The 12,977-nt window shown below is 42.1% G+C and overlaps 1 protein-coding gene across 1 annotated transcript in view; it reads left to right on the top strand.

Moving 5' to 3' along the window:
* COL15A1 (collagen type XV alpha 1 chain) overlaps positions 1-12,977 on the top strand; it is a 127,892-nt gene that overhangs the window by 60,518 nt on the left and 54,397 nt on the right. Inside the window, exons 10-11 of the mRNA XM_025360377.1 lie at positions 8,800-8,949; positions 9,358-9,501. Of these exons, the coding sequence (XP_025216162.1) occupies positions 8,800-8,949; positions 9,358-9,501 (294 nt within the window). The remainder of the gene's footprint in view (positions 1-8,799; positions 8,950-9,357; positions 9,502-12,977) is intronic.

Raw genomic sequence — 12,977 nt, 5'->3', positions numbered from 1 at the left:
CGCACAGACACTGTCCGGCTCCTGAAGGCAGGGCACATCATCCCAAGGCACTCAGCCAGTCTGTCCCTGTGCTGTCTCTACTGTGGGTGCCCTCAAGTTCTTCCAGCTCAGCTGACTCAAACGTGAACTCCTTTCCATTCCTCCTATGTTCACACCTCAAATGAATGGGACCATCACCCTCCAGTCACCTAATCCAGAATTGTCTTCTCTCTTCCTTAAGTTCTACATCCCATCAAGCATCAAGTCTTGTTAACTTTTCTGCCCATACACATCGTGAATCGTCAGCTCTGTCCTCCAGTGCTGGCCCCTGCACTGAGCTGCTGTGTCCCCAGCCCAGGCAATTGCTAAGGGCCCTGTCTGGCAGTTATATGGATTCTTTCAGTGAACAAAGTGGTCTTCTCCTTCTCCTTCTTCTTCCTCTTCCAGTTGTCCTTTCCTTTCTCCTCCTCCTCTTCTCGCCTCCCCTCCCTTTCCGTGTCCTCCTCTTTCTTTAGTGTCTAGGCACTTATGACACATTGGGAAAGCCATGGATCCGATCCCAGTTCTACCAAGTCTTAGCTTGATAGAAACTAGAATTTGACCAGCAGGATTGTCTGAAAATAGAAGAGCTGTCTGTAGAGGTGGTGAGATCCTAGTTACTGGAGGTGTATAAGCTGTAAACCAAAGAGTATTTGAAACAAGTCTCAGTCAGTTTGGGAAGTTTATTTTGCCAGGGTTAAGGATGCACCCGTGACACAGCCTCAGGAGGTCCTGATGACATGTGCCCAAGGTGGTTGGGGCATAGCTTGGTTTTATGCATTTTAGGGAGACATGAGACCTCAATCAATATATGTAAGTTGTACATTGGTTCCGTCCAGAAAGGTGGGACAACTCAAAGTGGGGAGGGGGCTTCCATGTCATAGGTAGATAAGAGACAAACGGTTGCATTCTTCTGAGTTTCTGATTAGCCTTTCCAAAGGAAGCAATCAGATATGCATTTATCCCACAGAGCAGAGGGATGACCTTGAGTTCTGTCTGTCCTTTGTCTGTAAGGAATTTCTTTAAGGACAAATTGTGAGGGAGGTATGTACCTTTCTTATCTTAGTATGTATCTTTTAAAGGAATAGAATGGGAGGCGGGTTTGCCCTAAGCAATTTCCATTTTCATTTTTCCATCTGGCTTAGTGATTTTGGGGTCCTGAGATTTATTTTCCTTTCACATTCCCCCCTTTTCTTTTTAAAATCTTTTAGATAAAACATTTTAAAGAAAATGAGTCTCTAGTCTCAGGTTTTGTTGATTTCTTATGGCTAGGATGGTTTATTCCTAGACAGGTAAGTCCCATGTTATTAGGAAAGTTCATTTTTAGCAGGTTGTGAAGTCTCATGCATGCCCTACAAGAGAAAATAGGGGGAGGAAGGGAGAAAAACAACAAATAAAAAAAGAAGAACAATCCTGGAAAATTGATATAGGTCATATTACTCTGAAGTCCATACATCAGTAGGCAGGTATGAAAGTGGCTTATTATGTAAAGAGGTCGCTGTTATTTTCCTCTGAGGTTTAAGTTGTCTAGCTTCAGTTTGCAGGGCTTTAAGAAAGCATGGCTTAATTTTACTGATTTCAAAAATGGGGAAAAAAAGGAAAGGAAGAAGAAAAAAAGTTGAAAACATTATTTTGGAGACTTGTAGCCAGGACAAATGTTAGAATTCAGTCCAAACTGTAGAAAATAATAAAAATTGAAAAACATTAGGCAAGATCAAAATCTAACAACAGATGTTCTATAGTTTATTTTAAAACATAATTTTCTCTTTCCAGTCCCATTTTCACTAAAGAAAAAATCATAGGACAATTTCATTTGCAAATTAAGTTTTAGTCTTATTATACTTGGCCTGAGTATTTGCATAAAGTCAGCAAGAATAGTTATTTGCCGTATAGGCTCTTCTTTTTTTTTTTTTTTTTTTTTAATTGACTTTGCTGGAACTTTATTCCGTAAAGAATCTCAGATTTGACTTTAATGCCTTAAGGACAGCCCATGCCTGCAAATACCTGTATTAATTGGGTGAAGTCCTCACCTTGAGGTCTCAAGAAAACTTGGGGCTCCTGGACCTGTCAGAAAGTGACATTCTTTACTTACCACAGGTCAGAGATTGTGTAGACAAGGTATGAGGCCAGCTTTCCTAAGGGACTTTTATTGGCTCTGTAAATCAACTTTGGTTCCTTAAAGGAGTCTGTATCTGATAGCATGCCACTCCAGTCAAAACCATGGTAAAATAACCAGTGTCTCCAGTTGTGCTCTGTTACAAAAGAAAACAGATTGTTATCACACTTACACAAATAACTATATTGTTGTAAGTTAAGAATACTCACAACTAATTACCCAATTTTTGGAGAGATCGCAAAATAGGATCACAGGTCATTGTAAAATAAGTCATTCATTTAGCCAAAGTGATACCTCAAAGATTTCAAAAAAAAAAAAAGGCAAAAATATTTATTCTTTGAGAGAGGAGATTGATTTCTCAAACAGCCCTAATAAAAACAACAGAAGGCCAATTAAATTTGTTTTTCAAAATTTTTTAAACAATCTATAAAATTTTAATCATCTTGACCATAAGATATAATTTCCATAAGCCTTTTTGTAACCTTTATAACCTTTATTAAGGAGTGGGTTAATGCTCCAAGAAAACCTTGTCAATCTGACACAGGGGCCCATATGCTGGTCTCGCATCAGCATGCCTTTGACATTAATGGTTAATTTACAGAGAAACTAAACTTACTTTATCTCTCAAAATCTGCCCTTATAATCTCATGTGCCCACCTCTTCTGCAATAGTCTTTGGACCTTGAGGAGTTGAATAGCTTTAATTTTTGGCCCTATGTCTCACGAACACAGTTTATTTTGGTTGACATCTTCTACCAGATCTGTAGGTGAGGCTTTAACTGCTGTCAGTGTTGAAGATTTAGCAGGACTTGGTGTCCTTCTTAAACCCAAGAATCAAAGCCCTGTAACTTAATGGCACAAGTACTTTAAAAGCACATACAGCAATGTAGAGCACCTGATACTGTTGCTGTTCCGGGCGCCACTATGTAACCTGCCATGATCCCTGGTGGAGTGAACAAATGGGGGCAAATGTGGAAATAAAAGACAAGAGACAAAAGAGTATATTTGGAAGAAGGGGTTGGGGGAACCTTGCCTCTAGTGGACAAGGGCCCTGAGCTTTACACAGCCCTCCATATTTATTAGGTAAAAGAGACTGTGAGAAGTGGGGTGGAAGAAGGGATCAACTGCTCAGTCCAGAGTAGGCTTGCAAGACTGCATTCCTCAAACAACAGACTTTAGATGTCACAGTAGATAACCTTGGCACCAGGGAGTGATTGCCTCCAGCAAACCTTCTGTCAGCAGAAGCAGTCGTGAGTTTGCTCACATCCTGCATTCATGATAAACAGTTTGCTGTTTGATCATCTAGTCTCCAGTGGAATGCTGAGTTGGTCACGTCCCATGGGCCTTCAGTTCCCTGCATGGAAAGTTATATGGATGTAATAACCTTAATTTAAAAATATATTCTTTTTGTTAATCTAGGTCTTTTCTAAGCAAACTAAAACTTAGTAATAATGACATAGGAATTATTTAGATAAAGTGTAAGATCCGTTTATTAGGCCAGTTACCCAAAGGCAAAAGAAAAGACCTTCTGCAGTGTGACTGCTGTTCCCTATGGGGAATATTATGTTGGAAGAAAATATTCCTTTTAGATCTCTAAGATGAAACATCTTTTTAGTGTCACGCCACAACAGTTAGAACCAGAGGGAAAAAAAATCTTACAGCAGCTGAAAATGAGTTGAAGGTTAGTTATTATTTCAGGCCTTTTAAAAGGGGAGAGAAAACAGAAAACAGCAAGGTGCAATAAAAGTCGAACTTTGCATAAAAAAAATTATAATGCCTTGTACTTTATTAAGAATAAAGCAATACCTTAAGAAAATTTTGTAGTTCAAACCAATTCTTTAGTGTATAAGTGGTTTTTTTTTTTTTTAATCAAAACCCAGTATCTGGAAAGACCATTTTAAATAATTTCCCTTTAATTGTAGACAGCTTGGTTATATGAAAGTTTTTTTTTTTTTTTTTTTTTGAGACAGAGTCTCGCTCTGTCGCCCAGGCTGGAGTGCAGTGGCCAGATCTCAGCTCACTGCAAGCTCCGCCTCCTGGGTTCACGCCATTCTCCTGCCTCAGCCTCCCGAGTAGCTGGGACTACAGGCGCCTGCCACCTCGCCCGGCTAGTTTTTTGTATTTTTTTAGTAGAGACGGGGTTTCACCGTGTTAGCCAGGATGGTCTCGATCTCCTGACCTCGTGATCCACCCGTCTCGGCCTCCCAAAGTGCTGGGATTACAGGCTTGAGCCACCGCGCCCGGCCGGTTATATGAAAGTTTTTTTTCATCAATCTTCTTATTATGATGTAAACAGACCATTTCTGACATGCTTGGACTTTCTAGTTTTCCTGAGCATCCCTCTTTCTTAAAAAAACAGTCATTTTATTCTAGGACAAAATTTACCATAAAAGATCCTTTCTCACATAAAATTATTTTTCTTTAAGCTTTCTTACCCAAATTACCTCTTTATTTCTATAACTTTCTTTACATCTCTCTCATTTCCTGATTCCCTTCACCTTGTTTTATACATAACTTTTAAATAAGCTTTAAATGAGACAAAAAATTATACACCTTTTTAAAAAAACACAGTTTTTTTAAGAAAGAATGTTTTCTTACAATATATTTTTTAAATGGAAAATACCCAACTAATGAAATATCTATTATTTAATTTAACTTTAGATTCTAAATTATGACACATTTGTCTGTATTTATCCCATTACATTTACCTAGTTGTTTTTAATAGTGTACCTAGATTACTGTATTTATGAAAACTGCGATAGTCATTATTTAAAGTTATTTCCCTGCCAACCATTTTGTAGCCTGTGAATTTCAGGTGTTTACCTAAGGAGAACCTTAAGATTAAATATGAGGTTGTTTTACTAAATCAAGATTTAGGTATTTTCATTAAACTAATGTTCGTGTCTTATTTATCAGAAAGTACACAAGCAAAGGTTATCCTGTTTTGGGCTGAGTTTATAGTTTTTTAACCCTTATGCCAAATTTTAACACCTTATAGTATTTGGCAGGGATAAATATGAAATTGCTTGATCAATAAATGCAAACAAAAGTGTATGCTGGCAATTCTTAAGACATTTTTAATTTGCTTTAGCAATAATTTTAAAGCTAGCTTATTAAAGACTTTACTTAGGTCATTTGAACGTGAAAAGCATTTGGGTTTATTATTTAATTTATGAGTGCTCTTTAAGCCAATGTCATACCTTGTAGCCAAAAACACAACAAAATATGTGTATGTACACATAAACACACACATACACACTCATACAACCCAAAATCCTATAGCTTTTACTTCAAAACTCTAGCCATGAAATACTGATACAAACTCATTGGTTTGCAGAAACAATAACAAAAATAAATGTCTGGATGCAAACAGTGGATTTTATTTCAGGAGACATGTAACAGCAGACTTAAAGCAGGCAGAAGCAGAGAAGAAAGCCGAGAGATAGAGAACTTAGGAACTTTATAGTTGCAGATCGACTTTTGGGCTCTGAATTTTTCTTGCTATAATTGTGCACGAAAATGTCATGTATGTCCATTTTACAAAAACACTTGCAAGAAGAGGGACCATAAAACCAACGGAGTGCCTGAAAGAGGGTCATTCTCGTTGTTTTCCCTTATTCTTAGATTGTTTCCCACTCCACTTTTTTTTTTTTTTTTTTTTTGAGACAGAGTCTCCCTCTATTTCCCAGGCTGGAGTGCAATGGTACAATCTCGGCTCACTGCTACCTCCACCTCCTGGGTTCAAGTGATTCTCCTACCTCAGCCTCTCGAGTAGCTGGGTCTACAGGTGTGCACCACCATGCCCGGCTAGTTTTCTTGTATTTTTAGTAGAGATGGAGTTTCACCATATTGGCCAGGCTGGTCTCGAATTCCTGACTTCATGATCCACCTGCCTCGGCCTCCCAAAGTGCTGGGATTACAGGTGTGAACCACCGTGCCCGGCCATTTTTATTTATTTATTTTTTATTTTAAGGTAGGAACTGAGCTGTGGCCTAGTATTTTAGTGGAGTGGGTCAAAGTGTGCTGGTTGCAGGTGAGGCTCCACAGTGTGTCACCACTTAGCCATTTCCCCCCTCTTACATGTCTCAGTTTCTCTCTCTGTAGTTCTAGCACCTCCAAGAAGGCTCAAAATCAAAATGCAGAGTGACCAGCTCCTATATGCCCTTCCTGAATGAGGCTTTTTTTTTTTTTTTTGAGACAGAGTCTCGCTGTGTCGCCCAGGCTGGAGTGCAGTGGCCGGATCTCAGCTCACTGCAAGCTCTGCCTCCCGAGTTTACGCCATTCTCCTGCCTCAGCCTCCCGAGTAGCTGGGACTACAGGCGCCCGCCACCTCGCCCGGCTAGTTTTTTGTATTTTTTAGTAGAGACAGGGTTTCACCAGGTTAGCCAGGATGGTCTCGATCTCCTGACCTTGTGATCCGCCCGTCTCGGCCTCCCAAAGTGCTGGGATTACAGGCTTGAGCCACCGCGCCCGGCCCTGAATGAGGCTTTTTAAACTAATTTCATTGGGGGTTCCCTGTAGGGTTGCAGCATGTCATGGGGGGGGTCAACCCCCAGACACTCCCAGTTGGCCTCCAGTGACCCAGGGGCACCTTTCAGCTGGGAGGAGCAAAATGCCCTTTCTCTTTGGAGCTGAGGAAACTCATTCTTCCATTTATCTGTGAAAACGATAGTTCAGTTTCTCATGCAAAATGGTCATACTAGCCAATCAAGATTAATTTCAGCAGGAAAGGCAATGGAGAAGACACCCTTTAGAATGCACCTCTGAACTAGAATTAGGGTCTAAATAATAACTTCCTAGGAGGAAAAAAAAAAACCAAAAAACAGCTAAGACCACTTCCTGTAAATTGTCCTCAGCCACCTCTAACTTTGTACTCTCATGCACCATTATACACACAAGGTTAAATCCTCTCCCAGTACAAGGTAATCTCTGGTACCCCCTAAAGCCAAAGAGGTCAGGTCTTACGATACAGGAGAGCAGAGCTTTAGACCTAAGAAGAATCTGCTCATGACTCTTGAAACTCCACAAAGAAAATGGAACACCCCAAAAAGGGGCAGGTGGTGCCTTTGTTCTGAGTACTTTAAGGGGTTTGAGTCATTAGAAGCCTCCTCTAGGTTTTTTTTGGTACTAAAGACAGCGAAGGGGGAAAGAGATATAGGGTGGAAGAAAAGTAAATGAATGAAAAAAAAATTTTAAGACAGGAAGCAAAGACAGCAAACATGTGCTTTTGGTTTTCTCCCCCCTCTGTTTCAGCTGTGAGAAATTTTAGCCAATTCAGAGAGGCCTTGTTACCCATAACTTAGAATTCTCTTTTAGATTTGACCAAGTCAGGTAGAGTTGGGCAAATCTGATGGGAGAAAGACTAGAACAACAACCAAAAAAAAACCCTAACAATATGATTACTGAGTACTCTAATAGTAAGGAGAAATTAAGAACAGCTGGTTGTTCATCTTAACTTCAGCCAAGAAAAAACCCCAATTCAGCTACTTACTAGAGATAGGTCTTAGGTGGAAGATTGCTCTCTACCATCCTAGAAGCAGGAAAGAATTTCAATTTGCCTTCCCTGTTAGAAATGAGCTCAAACTCCAGAAAGGAGTTACGTGCCTTCCATCAACCTAGAAGCAAGAAAACTTGCATTCCTTGTTGGAAGTAAGTAAGACTCCAGAAAAAGAACTGTACAGCAAAATAAACTTTAGATCTTGACCAAATTTTGGGAGATCAGGGATTCTCTGGAGGAGGCTCCGAGGCCTCAGCAAATTGTCCTATTGGTTTGAACCATAAAGAAAGCTCAAGCTGGTAGCAAGCACCAATATGAGATTTGTCAAAGGTCAGTGGCACCTCCACTCAGAATCCCTTCTTCGTTGCCAAAATGTGAACCCCAAATATCTGAGACAGATCTCAGGAAAGTTAGGAAGTTTATTCTGCAAAGGTTAAGGACATGCCCGTGACACAGCCTCAGGAGATCCTGACAACATGTGCCCAAGGTGGTTGGAGCACAGCTTGGTTTTATGGATTTTAGGGAGACATGAGACATCAATCAATATATATAAGGCGTGCATTTGTGCTGTCCGGAAAGGCAGGACAACTCAAAGTGGGGAGGGGGCTTCCATGTCATAGGTAGATAAGAGACAAATGGTTGCATTCGTCTGAGTTTCTGATTAGCCTTTGCAAAGGAAGCAATCAGATATGCATTTATCCCAGGGAGCAGAGGGATGACCTTGAGTTCTGTCTGTCCTTTGTCTGCAAGGAATTTCCTTAAGGACAAATTTTTAGGGAGGTATGTAGCTTTTTTATCTTAGTAGCTATCTTTTTAAGGAATACAATGGGAGATAGGTTTGCCCTAAGTAGTTCCCAGCTTGATTTTTTTTTCCCTTCTGCTTAGTGATTTGGGGATCCTGAGATTTATTTTCCTTTCACAAAGCTAAGGCCAGAGAAGCGCTTGGCAGAGATGTGCTAGAGGGGACTCTGGGGTGGGTGGGGGGATGCCCTGAGAGGTGCGTTCTAACACTGGAGCTCCAGGCGAAGGTGTGGTCCTGAAGGAGCAAAGGAAAGGGAATCATGGAGCCTCCATCTGAGGCCCCAGCGCTTTCCACCCCCCAGCCTCACACCCACTGAACCAGGGGTATGGGCGAAGGGGCACAGCTCCTCATGCCAATTTCATTTCAGGGTCCAAGCAGTGAAGGAAGTTTAACAACAGCTGCAGCTGCAACCGAAGTGTCCCTCAGTACTTTTGAGGATGAGGAAACCAGTGGGGTCCCCACAGATGGCCTGGCCCCCCTCACAGCCACCATGACCCCTGAGCAGGCCGTCACTTCTGTAAGTGTCATCTGGCATCCTCTCTGGCTTACAGGGGAGAGACAGGTCTGCATTGTGAGACAACAGCCGTCCTTGGCCTTGGCAGGGGCACCTGCAGCTTGGTTATGAGCATCTGGGTGGGCAGCGGCTGGAGGGAGGCAGGACGCAATGCCGGAGTGTGGCAGGGACCACAGCCCTGCTCCCTCCTAGCCTTGCCCAAGAATTTACTCAGAGTCAAGTGGTCCACAGTTGGCACTGAGGCTTAGAGGAGATGCATATTTCAGAGGGGGTGCGCTGGGGGCAACGATGATCATAGGGAAGAATGTGTTTTGAAGCTGGTCTGGCACCACAGAAACGACAGTGACCACAACTCCCCAGCAGCCTCATGAGCGAGGTGAGGTGGTGCCTCAATGCTGGTTTTGTTTTCAGGGTCCTGGTGATGAAGAAGACTTGGCAGCAGCCACAACAGAGGAGCCCCTCATCACAGCTCGGGGTGAAGAGTCCGGCAGCCCTCCCCCTGATGGGCCACCGCTGCCCCTGCCCACAGTGGCTCCTGAAAGAAGGGTCACTCCAGTAAGTGGCATAGAGCTGTAAGATTTGACTTGGCAAACCTTACATGGGAGAGAAAGAAAGGCCAAAGTTGTGGGAGGGTTGGCCCCCAGCTTTCTCAGAGGTAGGTTTTCACGTTGGTTTGCAAATTTGGGCATTTGAGGAGCTTTAACCTGGGGAACACTTGAGGAAACTCCAGCTTGTAGAGCAAAAGCAAGAAATTAAAATCAAGGGGACCTGGCTTTGTGTTCCAAACTGATCTTTGGATTGAAATGAGATCTAACAGTGCTCTTCTGGGGACAAAGCTGACAGTAAGATGTGGCAGGTCTGTAGAGGGGATGAGAGCATCAGCACTGTGTGTGTGTTGGGGGCTGACCTCCAAGTCCCTGCCAAAATGAGTTTTTATCACTCTTGGCTGCAACTGTGTGACCTTAAGCAAATCCTTTGATCTCTTTGGCCCTCCGTTTCCTCATCTGTAAAAATGAGTGACTGCAAGGCCAAGTCAGAGAATGCAGGTTGGAGAACGTTTACAAAGCTCTGTACACACACCTGGGGTTGTCACCACTTAAGGGCTATAACTGTCTTCTAGAAATAGGAAACCCAAAGCTGGCCCTTAGCTTGGGCTTGTGTGAAGAGGGACTGCTCTTCCAATGTGAACACATTTTTAAAGGAAAACATCTCCTTGGTGACCAGCACAGGCTCGTCAGTTCCCCAAACACCACTTGATCGTGCACACTTTGAAAGCCACCATTCAAGCTACAGTCATGCGGTCCATTGGCCACGGTGTGGCAGGACTGACCTGTGAGGGTGGGGCTGTGGGACAGGAGATCAGGAGAGCACCTAAGGTCCTGAATGCCCCTTGTTCCAGGGCCTTTTCTAGTGGTTATCACACTGCTTCCTGTCTCTTTAGAGTTGTCTTGCATTCGTTCATTGATTCACTCATTGACTGGACACATAGCGGCTCTGGGCCCTCAGTCAGGACACTTGTAAATAGAGATGAATGTGACCTCACTCCTGTCCCCAATGAATTCACAATCAAGGGGCAGGAAATAAGCCATCTGAACTGACATTGATTAATCACTCTGTGCTCCAAGTGTATCTGATTCCCTTCACCACACCCCTCTTCAGTATAAGGCGAATAGGAGGTAAGATGTGGAGAGGTAGTCACCTGCCACTGTTGCCTGCCTCTAAGAGGTGAAGCTGGGATTTGAACCTGCATGCTGGCCTGCAGAGCTGAAGCTCTCGAGCTTCACCCGGCTGAAGTCCTCATTTGTGAGAGTGTGGTGTGGTGGGAAGATCCTGGACTGGGGGCCAGGAGGTTGAGGTTCTGCTTCCAGGGATGCCATTGACTTGTGGTGGGCCCTGGGCCTCCTTGTCATCATCTATAAAAGGAAAAAGGCAAACAACCACTCTGGTTTTTAACTCTGGTCACACATTAGAGATGGCTGCTAGCTTAAAACAATGCAGGTGTCTGAGTCCAGTGCTAGACCAAGTAACTAACACTGGGGCTGGGGCTTTGGGCTTGCAGGGCATCCTAGTGGGCATCCAGCTCTGGATCGACCTGCTCATGCACTGTGACTTCCCAAACAATGTCCCCCTCCTCTTCTGCACCTCACCCCAAGGTGTACACAAAGCACCAAGTTCAAATCTCCCTAGTGATGCCTCATCAGGCACAGATAGAGCCAGTTCTCCTTTTTCTTTCCCTTTTAAACTTTTTGTTATTGAAAATCTAAAAATGTCACAAAGGAGCTTAGAATAGTATAATTAACCCCCACATACCCATCACTCAGTTTGGATAATTATCAACACTGCCAATCTTGCTTCATCTGTTTCACCTCCTACCACCATCTTTTTTGGAGGGAAGGGGAATACTGGAATATTCAAAAATGAACCCCAAACATCCTATCATTTATTTAACTGATAAACAATTCAATGTGTACAGCTGATAGAGTGATCTGGTACCTTTTTTTTGGTCATAGCCACAGTGTCACAATGCATCTAACAAAATTAACAGTGGTTCCTTCATATTATCTAATGCCCTGATTATTTTGTTTTAAAATACCTCTTTCCAGTTAGTTTGTTTGAATCTGAATCCAAACAAGGTCTACACATTGCATTTGGTTGATACATCTCTTAAGTGTCTCTTAATCTCTCATTGTCTCCCGCCTTCTTTTTCCCTTTTGCCATTACTTTGTTGAAGAAACTGGGTCAGTTTCTTCCTTAGACCCTTTGTGTTTTCAGCTTTGAAAAGTTGGTCTGGTAAGGCTGGCTGTGCTCATGGGAGTGTGAGGGTTGCTGCTCCTGGGGAGCTCTTTGTCCACATGTATTAACAACCATAAGAGTGCATATTGCTGACCCAGAAACTTCTCTTCTAGGAATTGATTCTAGTGGAGATAGTCTGATAACCTTTGTTGTCGCTGTTTTTTTTTTTTTAAAAAAAAGGTTTTGTTTACCAGGATGCTAATCTCAGTATTATCCATAATAGAGAAAAATTGGGCATAATTTAATTAGCCAGCAATAGAAGATTAATTGAATTAAAGTATATTCACCCATTCTGTAGGTTATCTGTTCACTCTGATGGTAGTTTCTTTTGCTGTGCAAAAGCTCTTTAGTTTAATTAGATCCTATTTGTCAATTTTGGCTTTTGTTGCCATTGCTTTTGGTGTTTTAGACATGAAGTCCTTTCCCATGCCTATGTCCTGAATGGTATCACCTAGGTTTTCTTCTAGGGTTTTTATGGTTTTAGGTCTAACATTTAACTCTCTAATCCATCTTGAATTAATTTTTGTATAAGGTGTAAGGAAGGGATCCAGTTTTAGCTTTCTACTTATGGGTAGCCAGTTTTCCCAGCACCATTTATTAAATAGGGAATCCTTTCCCCATTTCTTGTTTTTGTCAGGTTTGTCAAAGATCAGATGGCGGTGGATGTGTGGTATTATTTCTGAGGGCTCTGTTCTGTTCCATTGGTCTATATCTCTGTTTTGGTACCAGTACCATGCTGTTTTAGTTACTGTAGCCTTGTAGTATAGGTTGAAGTCAGGTAGCATGATGCCTCCAGCTTCATTCTTTTGGCTTAGGATTGTCTTGGCAATGTGGGCTCTTTTTTTGGTTCCATATGAACTTTTAAGTAGTTTTTTCCAATTCTGTGAAGAAAGTCATTGGTAGCTTAATGGGGATGGCACTGAATCTATAAATTGCCTTGGACAGTATGGCCATTTTCACAATATTGATTCTTCCTATCCATGAGCATGGAATGTTCTTCCATTTATTTGTGTCCTCTTTTATTTCACTGAGCAGTGGTTTGTAGTTCTCCTTGAAGAGGTCCTTTACATCCCTTGTAAGTTGGATTCCTAGGTGTTTTATTCTCTTTGAAGCAATTGTTAATGGGAATTCACTCATGATTTGGCTCACTGTCTGTTATTGGTGTATAAGAATGCTTGTGATTTTTGCCCATTGATTTTGTATCCTGAGACTTTGCTGAAGTTGCTTATCAGCTTAAG

The sequence above is a fragment of the Theropithecus gelada genome, chromosome 15, assembly GCF_003255815.1.
Source record: "Theropithecus gelada isolate Dixy chromosome 15, Tgel_1.0, whole genome shotgun sequence".
Taxonomy (NCBI): domain Eukaryota; kingdom Metazoa; phylum Chordata; class Mammalia; order Primates; family Cercopithecidae; genus Theropithecus; species Theropithecus gelada.
Note: the sequence above shows the minus strand (reverse complement) of the source record. Positions and strands in the feature narration are given on the sequence as shown.